The 16,058-nt window shown below is 43.1% G+C and overlaps 1 protein-coding gene across 5 annotated transcripts in view; it reads left to right on the forward strand.

Moving 5' to 3' along the window:
• Nucleotides 1-10,203, forward strand: part of LOC126108844 (zinc finger protein 107-like) — a 129,255-nt gene extending 119,052 nt beyond the window's left edge. For all 5 annotated transcript variants that reach the window (XM_049914208.1, XM_049914206.1, XM_049914210.1 and 2 more), the window contains one exon: nt 8,141-10,203. In XM_049914208.1, coding sequence (XP_049770165.1) covers nt 8,141-9,194 — 1,054 coding nt within the window. In that variant the 3' untranslated portion in view covers nt 9,195-10,203. The remainder of the gene's footprint in view (nt 1-8,140) is intronic.
• The last annotated feature ends 5,855 nt before the right edge of the window (nt 10,204-16,058 follow it).

Below are 16,058 nucleotides of genomic sequence, written 5' to 3' on the forward strand. Positions count from 1 at the left end.
GTCTCGATGCTCTGTCTCGATGCTCTGTCTCGATGCTCTGTCTCGATGCTCTGTCTCGATGCTCTGTCTCGATGCTCTGTCTCGATGCTCTGTCTCGATGCTCTGTCTCGATGCTCTGTCTCGATGCTCTGTCTCGATGCTCTGTCTCGATGCTCTGTCTCGATGCTCTGTCTCGATGCTCTGTCTCGATGCTCTGTCTCGATGCTCTGTCTCGATGCTCTGTCTCGATGCTCTGTCTCGATGCTCTGTCTCGATGCTCTGTCTCGATGCTCTGTCTCGATGCTCTGTCTCGATGCTCTGTCTCGATGCTCTGTCTCGATGCTCTGTCTCGATGCTCTGTCTCGATGCTCTGTCTCGATGCTCTGTCTCGATGCTCTGTCTCGATGCTCTGTCTCGATGCTCTGTCTCGATGCTCTGTCTCGATGCTCTGTCTCGATGCTCTGTCTCGATGCTCTGTCTCGATGCTCTGTCTCGATGCTCTGTCTCGATGCTCTGTCTCGATGCTCTGTCTCGATGCTCTGTCTCGATGCTCTGTCTCGATGCTCTGTCTCGATGCTCTGTCTCGATGCTCTGTCTCGATGCTCTGTCTCGATGCTCTGTCTCGATGCTCTGTCTCGATGCTCTGTCTCGATGCTCTGTCTCGATGCTCTGTCTCGATGCTCTGTCTCGATGCTCTGTCTCGATGCTCTGTCTCGATGCTCTGTCTCGATGCTCTGTCTCGATGCTCTGTCTCGATGCTCTGTCTCGATGCTCTGTCTCGATGCTCTGTCTCGATGCTCTGTCTCGATGCTCTGTCTCGATGCTCTGTCTCGATGCTCTGTCTCGATGCTCTGTCTCGATGCTCTGTCTCGATGCTCTGTCTCGATGCTCTGTCTCGATGCTCTGTCTCGATGCTCTGTCTCGATGCTCTGTCTCGATGCTCTGTCTCGATGCTCTGTCTCGATGCTCTGTCTCGATGCTCTGTCTCGATGCTCTGTCTCGATGCTCTGTCTCGATGCTCTGTCTCGATGCTCTGTCTCGATGCTCTGTCTCGATGCTCTGTCTCGATGCTCTGTCTCGATGCTCTGTCTCGATGCTCTGTCTCGATGCTCTGTCTCGATGCTCTGTCTCGATGCTCTGTCTCGATGCTCTGTCTCGATGCTCTGTCTCGATGCTCTGTCTCGATGCTCTGTCTCGATGCTCTGTCTCGATGCTCTGTCTCGATGCTCTGTCTCGATGCTCTGTCTCGATGCTCTGTCTCGATGCTCTGTCTCGATGCTCTGTCTCGATGCTCTGTCTCGATGCTCTGTCTCGATGCTCTGTCTCGATGCTCTGTCTCGATGCTCTGTCTCGATGCTCTGTCTCGATGCTCTGTCTCGATGCTCTGTCTCGATGCTCTGTCTCGATGCTCTGTCTCGATGCTCTGTCTCGATGCTCTGTCTCGATGCTCTGTCTCGATGCTCTGTCTCGATGCTCTGTCTCGATGCTCTGTCTCGATGCTCTGTCTCGATGCTCTGTCTCGATGCTCTGTCTCGATGCTCTGTCTCGATGCTCTGTCTCGATGCTCTGTCTCGATGCTCTGTCTCGATGCTCTGTCTCGATGCTCTGTCTCGATGCTCTGTCTCGATGCTCTGTCTCGATGCTCTGTCTCGATGCTCTGTCTCGATGCTCTGTCTCGATGCTCTGTCTCGATGCTCTGTCTCGATGCTCTGTCTCGATGCTCTGTCTCGATGCTCTGTCTCGATGCTCTGTCTCGATGCTCTGTCTCGATGCTCTGTCTCGATGCTCTGTCTCGATGCTCTGTCTCGATGCTCTGTCTCGATGCTCTGTCTCGATGCTCTGTCTCGATGCTCTGTCTCGATGCTCTGTCTCGATGCTCTGTCTCGATGCTCTGTCTCGATGCTCTGTCTCGATGCTCTGTCTCGATGCTCTGTCTCGATGCTCTGTCTCGATGCTCTGTCTCGATGCTCTGTCTCGATGCTCTGTCTCGATGCTCTGTCTCGATGCTCTGTCTCGATGCTCTGTCTCGATGCTCTGTCTCGATGCTCTGTCTCGATGCTCTGTCTCGATGCTCTGTCTCGATGCTCTGTCTCGATGCTCTGTCTCGATGCTCTGTCTCGATGCTCTGTCTCGATGCTCTGTCTCGATGCTCTGTCTCGATGCTCTGTCTCGATGCTCTGTCTCGATGCTCTGTCTCGATGCTCTGTCTCGATGCTCTGTCTCGATGCTCTGTCTCGATGCTCTGTCTCGATGCTCTGTCTCGATGCTCTGTCTCGATGCTCTGTCTCGATGCTCTGTCTCGATGCTCTGTCTCGATGCTCTGTCTCGATGCTCTGTCTCGATGCTCTGTCTCGATGCTCTGTCTCGATGCTCTGTCTCGATGCTCTGTCTCGATGCTCTGTCTCGATGCCCTGTCTCGATGCCCTGTCTCGATGCCCGGTCTCGATGCCCGGTCTCGATGCCCGGTCTCGATGCCCGGTCTCGATGCTCTGTCTCGATGCCCTGGCAAATTCTGGTTGTATGTAAAGTATAGAATTGACAAGGTGCATGAAAACCATCACTGCATGATAACAATGGTAAAGTTATTGACGACAGTGCTACTAAAGCGGGTTAGTGAAGACGAATTTCCCAAATTCCTTCACAGGAAAAGGAAGGTAAGGATTCCATAATAAAGAATAACTGCCTACATGAGTAACTTAGAAGTGGGTATCCTAAATGTATTGGAGCAGCTTAACACTTAAGAAAGCCAATGTATCTGGTCCAGACTGTACACCATTCAGGTTCCTTTCAGAATATGCTGATACAATAGCTCCATACTTAGCAGTCATATACAACTCTTCAACTGCAGAAATATTGGTACCCAAAGACACAAAATTTACACAAATTACAGCAGAACCTAAGAAAGAAAATAGGAGTAATCTGATGAAATGCAGACACATTCCACTAAAGTCACTTTGCAGTAGGATTTTGGAAAATATAATCAGTTTGAACATTATGAAATATCATGATATCATTTATTGACAAATAGCCAACACATTTGGAAAAAGTAATTCTTGTGAAACACAACAAGCTCTTTATTCTCGCAAAGTAATGACTGATATGGTCGGACGACATTACATTGATTTAATAATTTTTGATTTTGAGAAGGCTTTTGACTCAATTCCTGAAAAGTGACTTCCGATTAAATTGTGTGCCTGTGGAGTATCATCCTACTTGTGTGCACTGATTTGTGATTTTGTACCAGAAAGGTGACATTTCGTAATAACTGACAGGAAGTCATCGAAGTAATATCTGACGTTTCCCGAGTGAGTGTTATAGGCCCTCTCTTATCTACATACACGATTTAGGAGACAATCTGAGCAGCTCTCTTAGATTGTTTGCAGATTATGCTGTCATTTACCTTATTGTAAAGTCATCAGATGATGAAAACGAATTGTGAAGTGATAGACAAGATATCTGTATTGTGTGAAAAATAGCAATTGACTGTAAATAATAGAAAGTATGAAGTCAACCACATGAGTACTGAAAGGAAGGTGCTAAATTTCGTTCATGTGATAAACCATACAAACCTAAAAGCTGTGACCTCAACTAAATACATAGGAATTAAACTTATGAATAAATTAAATCATTACATTCCTCTATATAATGTTCTGGAGAAAGCAAACTCAAGACTAATTTCTGGCAGACCACTTAGAAAACGTAACAGGTCTACTAAAGAAACGGCTTACACTATGCTTGTCTGTCCTCTTGTGGAGTATTGCAGTGTGGTGTGGGCCATCAAAGAAATTCGAAAGAGAACAGCTCATTTGTATTATCGCGAAATAAAGGAGAGATTGCTATAGATATGCTACATGAACTACTACAGCAAGACTTTTTCGTGAAATTTCAAACAATGCAGCTGCCCGCCCACCTGCTGTGCCTCCCCCCCACCCGCACGCTGTGCCTCCCCCCCCACCCGCACGCTGTGCCTCCCCCCCCACCCGCACGCTGTGCCTCCCCCCCCACCCGCACGCTGTGCCTCCCCCCCCACCCGCACGCTGTGCCTCCCCCCCCACCCGCACGCTGTGCCTCCCCCCCCACCCGCACGCTGTGCCTCCCCCCCCACCCGCACGCTGTGCCTCCCCCCCCACCCGCACGCTGTGCCTCCCCCCCCACCCGCACGCTGTGCCTCCCCCCCACCCGCACGCTGTGCCTCCCCCCCCACCCGCACGCTGTGCCTCCCCCCCCACCCGCACGCTGTGCCTCCCCCCCCACCCGCACGCTGTGCCTCCCCCCCCACCCGCACGCTGTGCCTCCCCCCCCCACCCGCACGCTGTGCCTCCCCCCCCACCCGCACGCTGTGCCTCCCCCCCCCACCCGCACGCTGTGCCTCCCCCCCCCCACCCGCACGCTGTGCCTCCCCCCCCCACCCGCACGCTGTGCCTCCCCCCCCCCCCCACCCGCACGCTGTGCCTCCCCCCCCCCACCCGCACGCTGTGCCTCCCCCCCCCACCCGCACGCTGTGCCTCCCCCCCCCCCCACCCGCACGCTGTGCCTCCCCCCCCCCCACCCGCACGCTGTGCCTCCCCCCCCCCACCCGCACGCTGTGCCTCCCCCCCCCACCCGCACGCTGTGCCTCCCCCCCCCCACCCGCACGCTGTGCCTGCCCCCCCCGCCCGCACGCTGTGCCTGCCGCCCCCCCGCCCGCACGCTGTGCCTCCCCCCCCCCCGCCCGCACGCTGTGCCTCCCCCCCCCCGCCCGCACGCTGTGCCTCCCCCCCCCCGCCCGCACGCTGTGCCTCCCCCCCCCCCCGCCCGCACGCTGTGCCTCCCCCCCCCCCCCGCCCGCACGCTGTGCCTCCCCCCCCCGCCCGCACGCTGTGCCTCCCCGCCCCGCCCGCACGCTGTGCCTCCCCGCCCCGCCCGCACGCTGTGCCTCCCCGCCCCGCCCGCACGCTGTGCCTCCCCGCCCCGCCCGCACGCTGTGCCTCCCCGCCCCGCCCGCACGCTGTGCCTCCCCGCCCCCGCCCGCACGCTGTGCCTCCCCCCCCCCCCGCCCGCACGCTGTGCCTCCCCCCCCCCCGACCCATAATGATTCCTGGCCACATTGGAGACTTTCTGTGCCAGTGACTGGGTGTTTGTATTTTCATCATCATTATTGGCTACATTTGACTGTGTAAAAAAATAGAATGTGTAAAAAGTTGGACTTTCTACATGTGCTGATGACCATTCAGTTGAGCACCCCACAAACCAAATATTATCCATGATTTCTGAGAGAAAAAGAACTGTACTTCAATGTATATTTTGGATAAATTATTTATGAAGTTCTGGATGACAGTAATATCCATCGAGATTACACAATGGAAATTGGTGATAAGAATTCTAAAGAGGGTGGTGGTGGTGGTGGTGGTGGTGGTGGTGGTGGTGGTGGTAGGAGGACCTAGTCATACCACCATGCTTCCTGCTTTTATGTTCTGGAAAACTCTTCCAAATGGACAACCAAGCAATGTTTGTACTAGACAATATAACATTGCTTTGCAGATTCCTGCCCTGTGACTTGGTAGTAATGCGTTGGGTAGAAATCGAGACATTGAACAAGAAATTAGATGTAGTTTTCCCTCAAGGTATTCTAGATGAGATTCAACAGCGATGAAACAAAATTATGATAATATAAAAATGTTCAAAAGAACATACTTTCTTGGCATGATATTGATGTTTCTGAGATGAAAGCTTTGACAGGCTTGCTTGTATTCACAGCAATCTCCAAGCTTGGCATCAAATAAATTGACAATCTTTCCCTAGTAGGTGGAACCAGATGTAATATTTTCACAGTTTTGTAGGGAACGACCCACCAGGGTAGCCGAGAGCACTATTATGGTGCTTCCTGGATTTAGGTAGCCACATCAACCACGGATCGAATCCACCCGTCTGGTTAACTAAGAAGGGCCAGTGTGCGGGCCAGCTGGGATGTGATTTCTAGGCGGTTTTCCACATCCTGCTAGGTGAATACCAGGCTGGTCCCCATGTTCCGCATCAGTTAGATAGCTCACAAACATCTGCAGTCATTCGCACTTTCCCATGCATTATACTGTGCGCAGGAAAATGGGGTACACTAATTCTGTCCTTGGAAGGGGGTTGGGTTGTCTTCGGGAGTGGTGACCCCATCGTAATACTAGCCTATATATGCAGTGGGACTTTGCAACCAGCTTCGGCTAAAAGACCGAGTAAAGGTGGCAAAGTCCCATTAATCCCCCGACTTCACTATTTGTTAGATAGGGGATACCAGAGTAGATATACAATGTAAGAAAGGGTTTTTGTTCATAGTGACAGCTCTTTGGTTTAAGAATGGAGACAATGAAGGAATAAAGTAAGAGGTAATAGCTATAGTGCCAAAATTTTTAACATATGTGGTGTAAACCATTTGCAGTGTTACTGTCCAGGCTGTAGTATGTGTGTTTATAAAATTTAAGTGCACTTCCATCAACAATGGATTAATAGTTTATGAATGCACCTGTCACAAAAATTGTTGTGCAGTAAAGATTAAGGATTTGACCGAAGTACCCAGTACCTACACAATGCTTACATGGAGGTCTAAAACAATTAATAAATAATTAACATCAAAATTTATTGATGATGAACTTTTCCGCAAATTCTCTTTCGTATTCTGGTTAGTTTACCGTTGACTGGTATAGCAAAAATTTTAATTGTAAGTTTTATTTCTAGTACTTTGAGAAACAAAGGCATTTGTTTGAAACCTTACTTGCATATTTTTTCGATTTCTTTCTTCATTATTAATATTCAGTTACTTAACTTTCCTATGTTGTATCTAATTGAGTTAAAAAGAAATTACAATATTTGGTGATTCAGTTGTCATCTTCCAGAATCTGACACACATCATGATATCAATTACATTAAAAAAATCGTGTGATCCCAATTACAAGTTTAAAAACATTCGAAATTTAATAGAACCATGCCAGACAAAACTATATACCCAACACAATGCAAAAAAGTCAATAGTGGGTCAGAACAAAAGAAAACACTGAAGCATGCACGCCTTCAGTAGTTGGTAATATTTAATTTCAAACATGTTGCACATACTGGGGATTTGAAAGCCATCACATTTCTGATCTGTGGGAAAGGACTTAACTGCAAGTGGAATAACGGGACCCAGATAGTACAGGGGTAGCTCATGCATCAGCTGTTCTCACTGCCACTCCATATGAAGTGTCAGCCTGCAGTGTTTAATGGGTGATGTTGTGGCCATTGATATGTGTCCTTCCGTCAGTGGTGTTCTGCAATGCTAGGTGACCAGATGTTGCGAAGATGTAAAACTTTTCAAAAAGACTCACTGCAGATGTACTGGAAAAATTACAACCATTTCCATCCTTTCAGACAGTATCTCCATTTGTGCAAGGCTTCATGTAAGTTGCAGTGCCAAAAACGCAGTCTTAGTTTGAAACCATCTGCAAGTGTGCTGTACACATTCATTCATCAGTTTGCAAATTTTTTTCCTTGATTGCTGTGACATTGATTCTTGTTCATAAACAGTCATTATCCACCTAATTAACATCTATACTAGATACCTAATCAAAATATTGAAGCTTGCACTAGTTCTTGAATCACTGGGAATGAAACAAAAAAATCTGTTTACTAGGTGAAATAAATTTTTCATTTCCAAAGGTGAAAGTGTCTGCTAAACAAAGAACAGGCTCTTACAGAGCTAAGATGATGGAAGAGGAACATTTAATGTCTGCTAAACAAAGAACAGGCTCTTACAGAGCTAAGATGATGGAAGAGGAACATTTAAAAATTATTTCTCTTGATTAAATCTTAAATGCCTTGGACTTAAGAATTTTCAGTTATAACATGTAACTGATACATCTTTTGGTACATTTAATAAATTGGTGTTGACTGTATTTTAAAAAGATTGTAACATATGGAATTATTTTAATTCTGATCTAAAATTTCAAATTAAAAATTAATCATTATTGAATTTCCTCTAGTTATTTTCGTTTTAAACAACTTTTACCTCATCAATTCTTTCCTTTTGGTGGAATATTATAATTTTAAGTCACTAACAGTTACTAAATATGTAATTATGCACTTTTATGACTTGTAGCGTATTGTACTGGATTTATGGACACTGAAATATTGTTTCTTTGCTCTGCTCCTCAATCTTCAGATTGACTCAGAGTACTGGTCGGAGGTGTGGCATATCATGTGAAATAACATGTCACCATGGACTGCTCCAGAATGAATTTGTGACAGACATGGAGAAGTCAACACAAGAGTTTGGTACCTGTACAGAAGATGTGACTGTTGATAAGAAATGCTCAGTTGCAACCCAACATGACTGTAGTAAGAGGGAAAAGGAATTGCATGTATATAGCTGTAATTTCTGCCAACAGGGCTTTCCTTCAAAATACAGACTCATAAAGCATGTGTTTATGCACATTGATGGCATGCAACCACCTTTGTATGTTTGTAAGTGGTGTGGTGAGGTATTTAACAGTAATGTTAGTTTGAAGAAGCATTTGAGAATGAGCGATAATTATCATGTCCTAACTCTTGGCAACAGTGAAAAATATGGCTGTAGTGATGAATATCAAAGCAATATCCTCTTGGATAGTTTGTCAGAAGTTTCTGTTACAGAACACAATGTGCAGTCTTCATACAAGGAAACTTGGAAAGATTCGAAGAAGTCCTCTAATGACATGTGTAACACACACGTTAGAAATGATGCAGAGAAAATAAATGACTATGGAACTTTGTCTACAGTTGTTAATGTCAGTGCCCAGGCTGATCGACTTACTGGACACAGAACCGACAAATGTGGTATTTGTGGCAAATTGTGTGGTAGGTCAGGTCATCTCAAGAGAGACAAATTAAATCACATGGAAAAGAAACCCCACAAATGTGGGATTTGTGACAAATCGTTTGCCCAGTCAGATCACTTAAAGACTCAAATATTAATTCACACTGTAAAGGAACCTCACAAATGTGAGATTTGTGGGAAATGCTTTACTATGTTAGGCAGTCTTAGGAAGCATGCCTTAATTCACACTGGAAAGAAACTTCACAACTGTGAGATTTGTGGGAACTCTTTTGCTAGGGCAGATCATCTCAAGACTCACATTTTAATTCACACTGGAAAGAAATCTCACAAATGTGAAATTTGTGGGAAATCGTTTGCTATTTCAGACTACTTGAAGAGACGTTTTAAATCACACTGGTAAGAAACATCACAAATGTGAGATTTGTGGGAAATCCTTTGCTTTGTTGCATGCTCTCAAGAGGCGTGTATTAATTCACACTAGTAACAATTCCCACAAGTGTCACGTTTGTGGGAAGTCTTTTGCTAGGGCAGATCATCTGAAGACTCACAATTTAATTCACACTGGAAAGAAACCTCACAAATGCGAAATTTGTGGGAAATCTTTTGCTAGGTCAGACTATCTGAGGACACACTTACTAAAGCACACTGGTAAGAAACATCACAAATGTGAGATTTGTGGGAACTGTTTTGCTAGGGCAGATCATCTCAAGACTCATATTTTAATTCACACTAGAAAGTAAGCTCACAGATGCGAGATCAGTGGAAAATCATTTGCTGGGTCAGGCGATCTCAAGACACATGCATTAGAACACATTGAAAGGGGACTCACAAATGTGATATCTGTGACAAAAGTTTCACTCAATTGGGTACTCTCAAGACACATGCATTACTTCACATCAGAAAGAAACTGCAAGTAAGTGTTTGTTTACACAAATAGGTTTTCTTGGTTGGTGCCTTAAGGCCTATAAAATAATGGATGTAGTAGGGGTATAATAAATTGTAATTCCTGTGAAATAACATAAAAATGTGATAGAATTGTTAAAAAATGTGCAGTGATGTGTACTAGAGTGGTAACAGGTAATGTGACAATATAAAAATTCATATCTGCTGATTGAGATGTCAAGAACTTGTATTACTAAATACTCCTGAAACATGAATCAAATGTGTGTTTGTCAATAACACTGCTGCTTTTTCCTATCGATCTTCAGACATTTAGATAGTGAATTCTGATAAATCCTTACCTTCATCATTAATCATAAGTACCATGCAATATTCAGTATAAGGCCAAGGATATGTGATGACTTGCTGCTTATCATTCCAGATATAGTCAGCATGTAGTACTTGTAACTCTGCATTTTAGAAAGAGTAAGAGCAAAAATATATTCATGGCACTTCCTTCACGAAGGCTAGCAAACACTGGGAAACATGATTATGGCAATTATTTTACTGAGGTATGTTTTCTCTAGAGATTTGCTATATGTTTCATTAATAGTGTGTTCATTTATGTTTTGTTAGTACTAATCCTGCATTAGTAAACATAACAAGAAATATAGCAACTTGGTTACTAGCATGTTTGTCCACCTTTGGAACACAATACATGAACAATTCTACATGATATGGACTTGACATATCATTTTCATGTTTCTGGTTGTATGTTGCATCAGTTGTATTCCACACATTCACATCAGCTAAATGGTGTTGTCGAGACATCAGTATTAGTTACCATGCTATTCAGACCACTGTGGAGTCATTCTGCACATGCGACATGGACTGTTACCCACTGAAAGCTGCCTTCACCATGGGAGAGCACATCAGGCATCAGGGAATCTATGTAGTTGCAATAAAGGTCACATTCTCTGCAACTGTTATGATGCCTGCAATTATTACCAGATGTCCCAAAGGAGCCTAAGTGACCTGCCCCATAGCATAATGAGCCCTCCATCTGGTGCCATTCACGTAGATGACTTCGTATCTGGAAGTCGCAACCGACCTGGTGTAACATGAAATGTCACTCATCCTGACAGTTGGCAACTGACTTTGGAATTGACCTTCATTCCAGTCTCAATGATCCCTTGCCCACTGCAGTTGCAATTGAACATTATGGTGGATATGTATGGAAACATACAGTGACCATATGTTGTGGAGCCCCATGTTCAACCATGTACATTGAATTATGGGTTCAAAAACGTGTATGGATGCTCAGACATTGTTTTCCGTTTATGCCACATGTCCAGTTTCACAGAGCAAGCAAGCCTCTGACCTCCATGATTTGTGATGGATAGGTGTATTACATGTTTTTGTAATGTTATCGATTTATCACCTTTCAGCCACTTTCCATGGATTTTCACAACATTAGCATAGATCCAGCCAACCAGCTTCACCACTTATGAGGTGCTAGTTCCCCATTGCATTGCCACTGTAACCTGTCTGCTAAAGTCACTTATGTCATTGGATTTACATGTTCATGACCCATCTAATTGGTAGAACAATTCTTTCTTAATCTCTGATCTGCTATACTTGTAATCTGCTTACTGCATCATGTGTGTACTACATGGCATTCATTCTCCCCATGGACAGTGTTCATGACATTTTTGCTCATCAGTGCATCTTCATGTAAATTGGTCATATGCGAAAATGTGTAACATAATAAAGTCATTGTGCTTGGTTACCATTTACAGCAGTGCACAATAGCTATATTTTTTGTAAATTTTTTGTTGTTGCTCAAAGTTATGTACATGATTCAGAAATAATGTAGATAAGTGTTATGCACCAAAGCTCTTAATTATTTGTTCAGTGTTTAATACCGTGTAAGTTATACACAAGAACAGCACTTGGGAGAGCTGAGAACGTGAGTACTAAATATGTCTTGTGTTACATTCAAAGATGTTTCCATTTTGGATATTTTTCCTAATTTGTGTAAATAAACATGACGTATTAAGAAATCTGTACTTATGCTACATTTTTAATTTCAGAACGATTGTATTTATTTTTGATTTCCTACCTATTTGTTATTGGTGAAAGTGGTTTAGTATGTCCTATCATACATGTAACAACTGGGGATAGTTATAATTGATTGGCACTGTTCTGCTTTGCTACACTTTGTAGTGATGTGATTACATTTATTCCATCTTTCTCATGATAGGACATCCAGACGCATTTTATTAAATACTTTCCAATAAAAGGAAAGAAAAACCAGGCTTCTGGAAAATAGACTTGTATTCAGATAAATCTGAAAATGTACTATGTGTGGCGACTATACATATTATGAATCTCTAGGCAAAGCAGCAAAATTTGTAGTAACATGTTAAAAGAGGTAGACAATATGGACTGAATATCTATATGTGTCAGCTAAAGATGGGTTATGTATCATTTCTCTGGTACAAGAGATGTAAGCAGAAAATAAACATTCAATGGTTGTGTGGAAAACCACCCACAGAAATGAGTCTTCAGAAAAACAGTAGATACCCATAAATTTAAGAGTGTAACTGCAACTAATAAAATCATGACCTAAGCTAATCATGACAGAATAAACTGTTGTACAAGAATTGTAAAAGACAAGGCACTTGTAGGATGTGGATCCAGGAACACATGGCAATCAAGCGTATTGTTTAAAAGAGCAATCCTGGAGAGTGCTTTAAGGGGACACAGTCACAAGGGAACTCCCATAAGGAATCAATGCTAAAACGATCAAACGTCAGGTACACTTTCTGAAGTAACTAATGGAGAAAAAGATCTGAAACTTTAACAGTATACAGCCAAAACATCATTCTCAAATCACATAAAAAATGGTTAATGTACTTTATGTGTTTCATGAGTAATCATTTTTGTGTTCTATTAGACAAAAACTTTTCTAAACGCCTTGGAGTTTGTAAATCTGTTATTTTTATCACTACTGGTCTATTTTTTTATCTAATTAATCATCGTTGTATTAACAAGAGATACTGTAAGTCTGATGTATGTAGCAATCATAGTTTTTGAGAAAAGTGTACCAGAAGGTCAAAAAATGTAGTTTTGAGAAAAATGGTATTAAAGTTTTACATACAAGAAAGTAATGTACAAAGTCCTACAGACAACTTTTAAAACATTCCCGGGCTATACTGTGGCTCAGCCTCTTGATCTGCAGAAATATCATCATAACAGATACGGTCCATGTCAATCTTCTTCAGTCCCCTTTTAGTATTGATACCATCCTTTGTTCCCAAGAGTCTGAATACATCAGTGTTCTTTGACACACCAGCGTTGAAGCTCATCACTGCATCATGAACACCAAATTTTAGTGTTTCTTTTCTAACGAATACAGTTGTTGGTAGCCTTGTGCAAATGACAGAATTCAAACTTTCATTTGGGTTTTGAGTTTTTCCATGGTGGCTAAGGTCTCTGAAAATGGGTTTCACAGCTAGCAGGATTTTTTCTGGAATTGAATGTTTGTGCTTATAGCTGGAAGATGTAGCTGGGTTGTTGAATTTGCACCAGCTGTCAGGTCCATGTGGACAAAGGTTATGTTGTGTTTCCTCGTCTGTTGAAATTTTATGAAAGAATATAGCCCAGATGGCTCTCCTCATTGCTTCTACATTGTTGCAGTTATTTCTAATGGCCATACCATAATAAGTCTGGATCCTGTCTATTTCAGCCTTTGTCAGGCCCCCTTTACCAACTAACTTTTTTCCTTACATATCTTTAGAAGTCGTGATTCCATTCTTTTCTGTACATGTCCTATACATTCCAGTGTATTAATTTTGACTCTAGGCCCATAAGGTTTATCTTCTGCTACTTTCTGATAAGCCTTACTGTCCCTGTCCCCAAGATAGTCTGTATAGAGGATACATCTTGACTGCACAGACCTTTTGAAAATGTTAGCAACACCAGCCACTTCCATGCCTCCACTAGAACCATCATAGTCCTTTTTGCACACATGTTGTATAGCGGGATTTTTGCTACAAGTGTTACAGAACTTAGTAATAATTTCAATATCCAGAACCTTCCCAGTATCAAAAGAAGTTGCTGACACAATGCCATTTAGGGATGTATGCCCACGTTACTGCCAACTGCCATCAAAACGAGCAGAAATTTGCCTTGGGTCAGATTTCGTATCATTCAACTGAACTGCTTCTTTGGCTGCTTTCAACATCGTAGATTCACGTACCTCAGCTACAATGCATCAATGTCTTGTTGTAAACATCAAACTTTCTTGGAGGTGCAGGAATGTTCGTCACTGCACAAAGAACAGCACCTGCACTTCGCCCTTTTCCAATAGATCTAAGTTCATACAGTAATCTTATATTGTTTTCATACAATCTGTTTCTTGTTACGTGGGATGACATTGTATTGCCAGTACAGCTACATTCCAAACATGTGAAAACTAAATTACAAACAATTCCCTTGGTTTTCACCACATCTTCGTGCAAAGTAACGTTTCCACCATAATTTTTACAATTTGTGTGTTTTTCGATAAGTTCAGGTAATAACCTCTTGGAGATCAGAATGTCTGTGTCAGTAACAACAGAAACACTGTTCACACCACATATTGCATTGTCATGCATTTGAGAGGCACTCGGAAAACCGGCAGCACCTAGAAGCTTCTTGCTTGAAGCACTGACACTCCCACTGACTTCACTTTCAATATTATTTTCTGCCCTCTGTTCAAAACTAGCAGTTTCGCGGTTCATTTTTACATATTTATTTCCACGAAACTTGGGCTTATATCCAAACTTCCTTATTCTACCCATTGTGTTATAACGTTTCACAAAATCATTACATTTGTATCACCAAAACGTAAACAACTAAGATGAAGAAACTGACAAACGATAGTCGACAATGCAGACAGGCTAGCAAATATCAGAATAATAATTCTCTCTTGCAACCCAAATACAAAGTATTTATATCTGTGGAACATAAATGACAGTTGTACTATAGTCAATGCTGACTACTGCGCAAGACACAGCAAAAATGGATGTGGCGCTAGTTACCATGCTTCACGAACAAATTAATAACTCTGAATCTAATAATCAGACTTGTATGAAACAAACGGTATTTTGTTGCCAAATAATTGCAGCATAGATTAAGGCAAAAGAAAAAATTTGGTTTTCTTGAGCCTGTTCGCGACTGTGTCCCCTTAAAACAACTGAATGGTGTTTACATCACAACTCAACCGCTAAGGCCACTAACAGACTGAAGGCCATAGTGCTGGAGAATGGGGTGGAAGGGCATATCTGATCAGACTGAAAGCTGGTTGCCAAGAGTGAGCCAAATTGAACCTGGCTATGCTCTATGACCCTGCATGATTGGTGACTGGTTGCTGGGTGGGTTTCTAGAACTTTTGCTCACTAGCAATGGTTCTTGGAAGTCTCACCCCATCAGCATCCTCATTATCAGAATGGTATGAATGTGAACAAGGCATATACAGCAGTAACTGGTACAGAACCAGCCCCTGCCTAGCCACAGCTCTGCAGTGAAACATTTCATAAAGTGTTTTCCACTCAGTCTGTCAGTCTACCTCGCACACTTCAGTCCCACTCCATAGCAGCAGGCTAATTATTTAAAAATTACAAAAGTAGTAGTTTAATGTTTGAAAATGCTCCTTTGGACGGATGGCTCATGCTAAGGGATGCAAGGTTCTAGTAGGGGAAACAAATAATTTCCAAAATGTAGTAAAAAAAGTGGACAGGAATAGAAAACTCAAAAGTATTTAAGAAGTTACAGATAATAGTACAATAATTTAGAGTTCGAATTGGCTGATTTTGTTGTAGAAATATATGCAGGCAACTGAGATGATGCAATAGTAAAGTGGTGTGGTAGTGCAGAGGCAACAGATGTGCCGACCATGTTCTGAGCCAGCATGGACAGCATGAGGGCTGTCAAGATACAGAAGCTGGGCAGTGACTAGGCTGCTGCAATTGTGATGCCTGTGGGTGGTTATGGAATATTGTGGTCAGGAATGGCAGCATTGGGGCTGCCAAATGTTACCATTTGTGGTCTAACCTCACAGATCATGAAAGACTGTAACACTGCATCATAGGGGTGCATCAGCGAAGGCTGGCTGGGTATTTCAATACAAAAGGAGGTTTAGCTCAATAACATTGAATAGATTCATTACTTTTCCTATAATCTCTGCAGTTTGTAGTAAAAAAGTTAAAATTACTATGTTATTGAAGGATACCTTACAGACTGATTATATATCCTATAAACTAATCTCATTAAGAGAACTGTAGCACTATCATTGTTTTATTAAAGCTTATTTCATGTACTCAATTGATATTGATTGTTA

The sequence above is a fragment of the Schistocerca cancellata genome, chromosome 11 (genome assembly GCF_023864275.1).
Source record: "Schistocerca cancellata isolate TAMUIC-IGC-003103 chromosome 11, iqSchCanc2.1, whole genome shotgun sequence".
In the NCBI taxonomy this organism is placed as follows: Eukaryota; Metazoa; Arthropoda; class Insecta; order Orthoptera; family Acrididae; genus Schistocerca; species Schistocerca cancellata.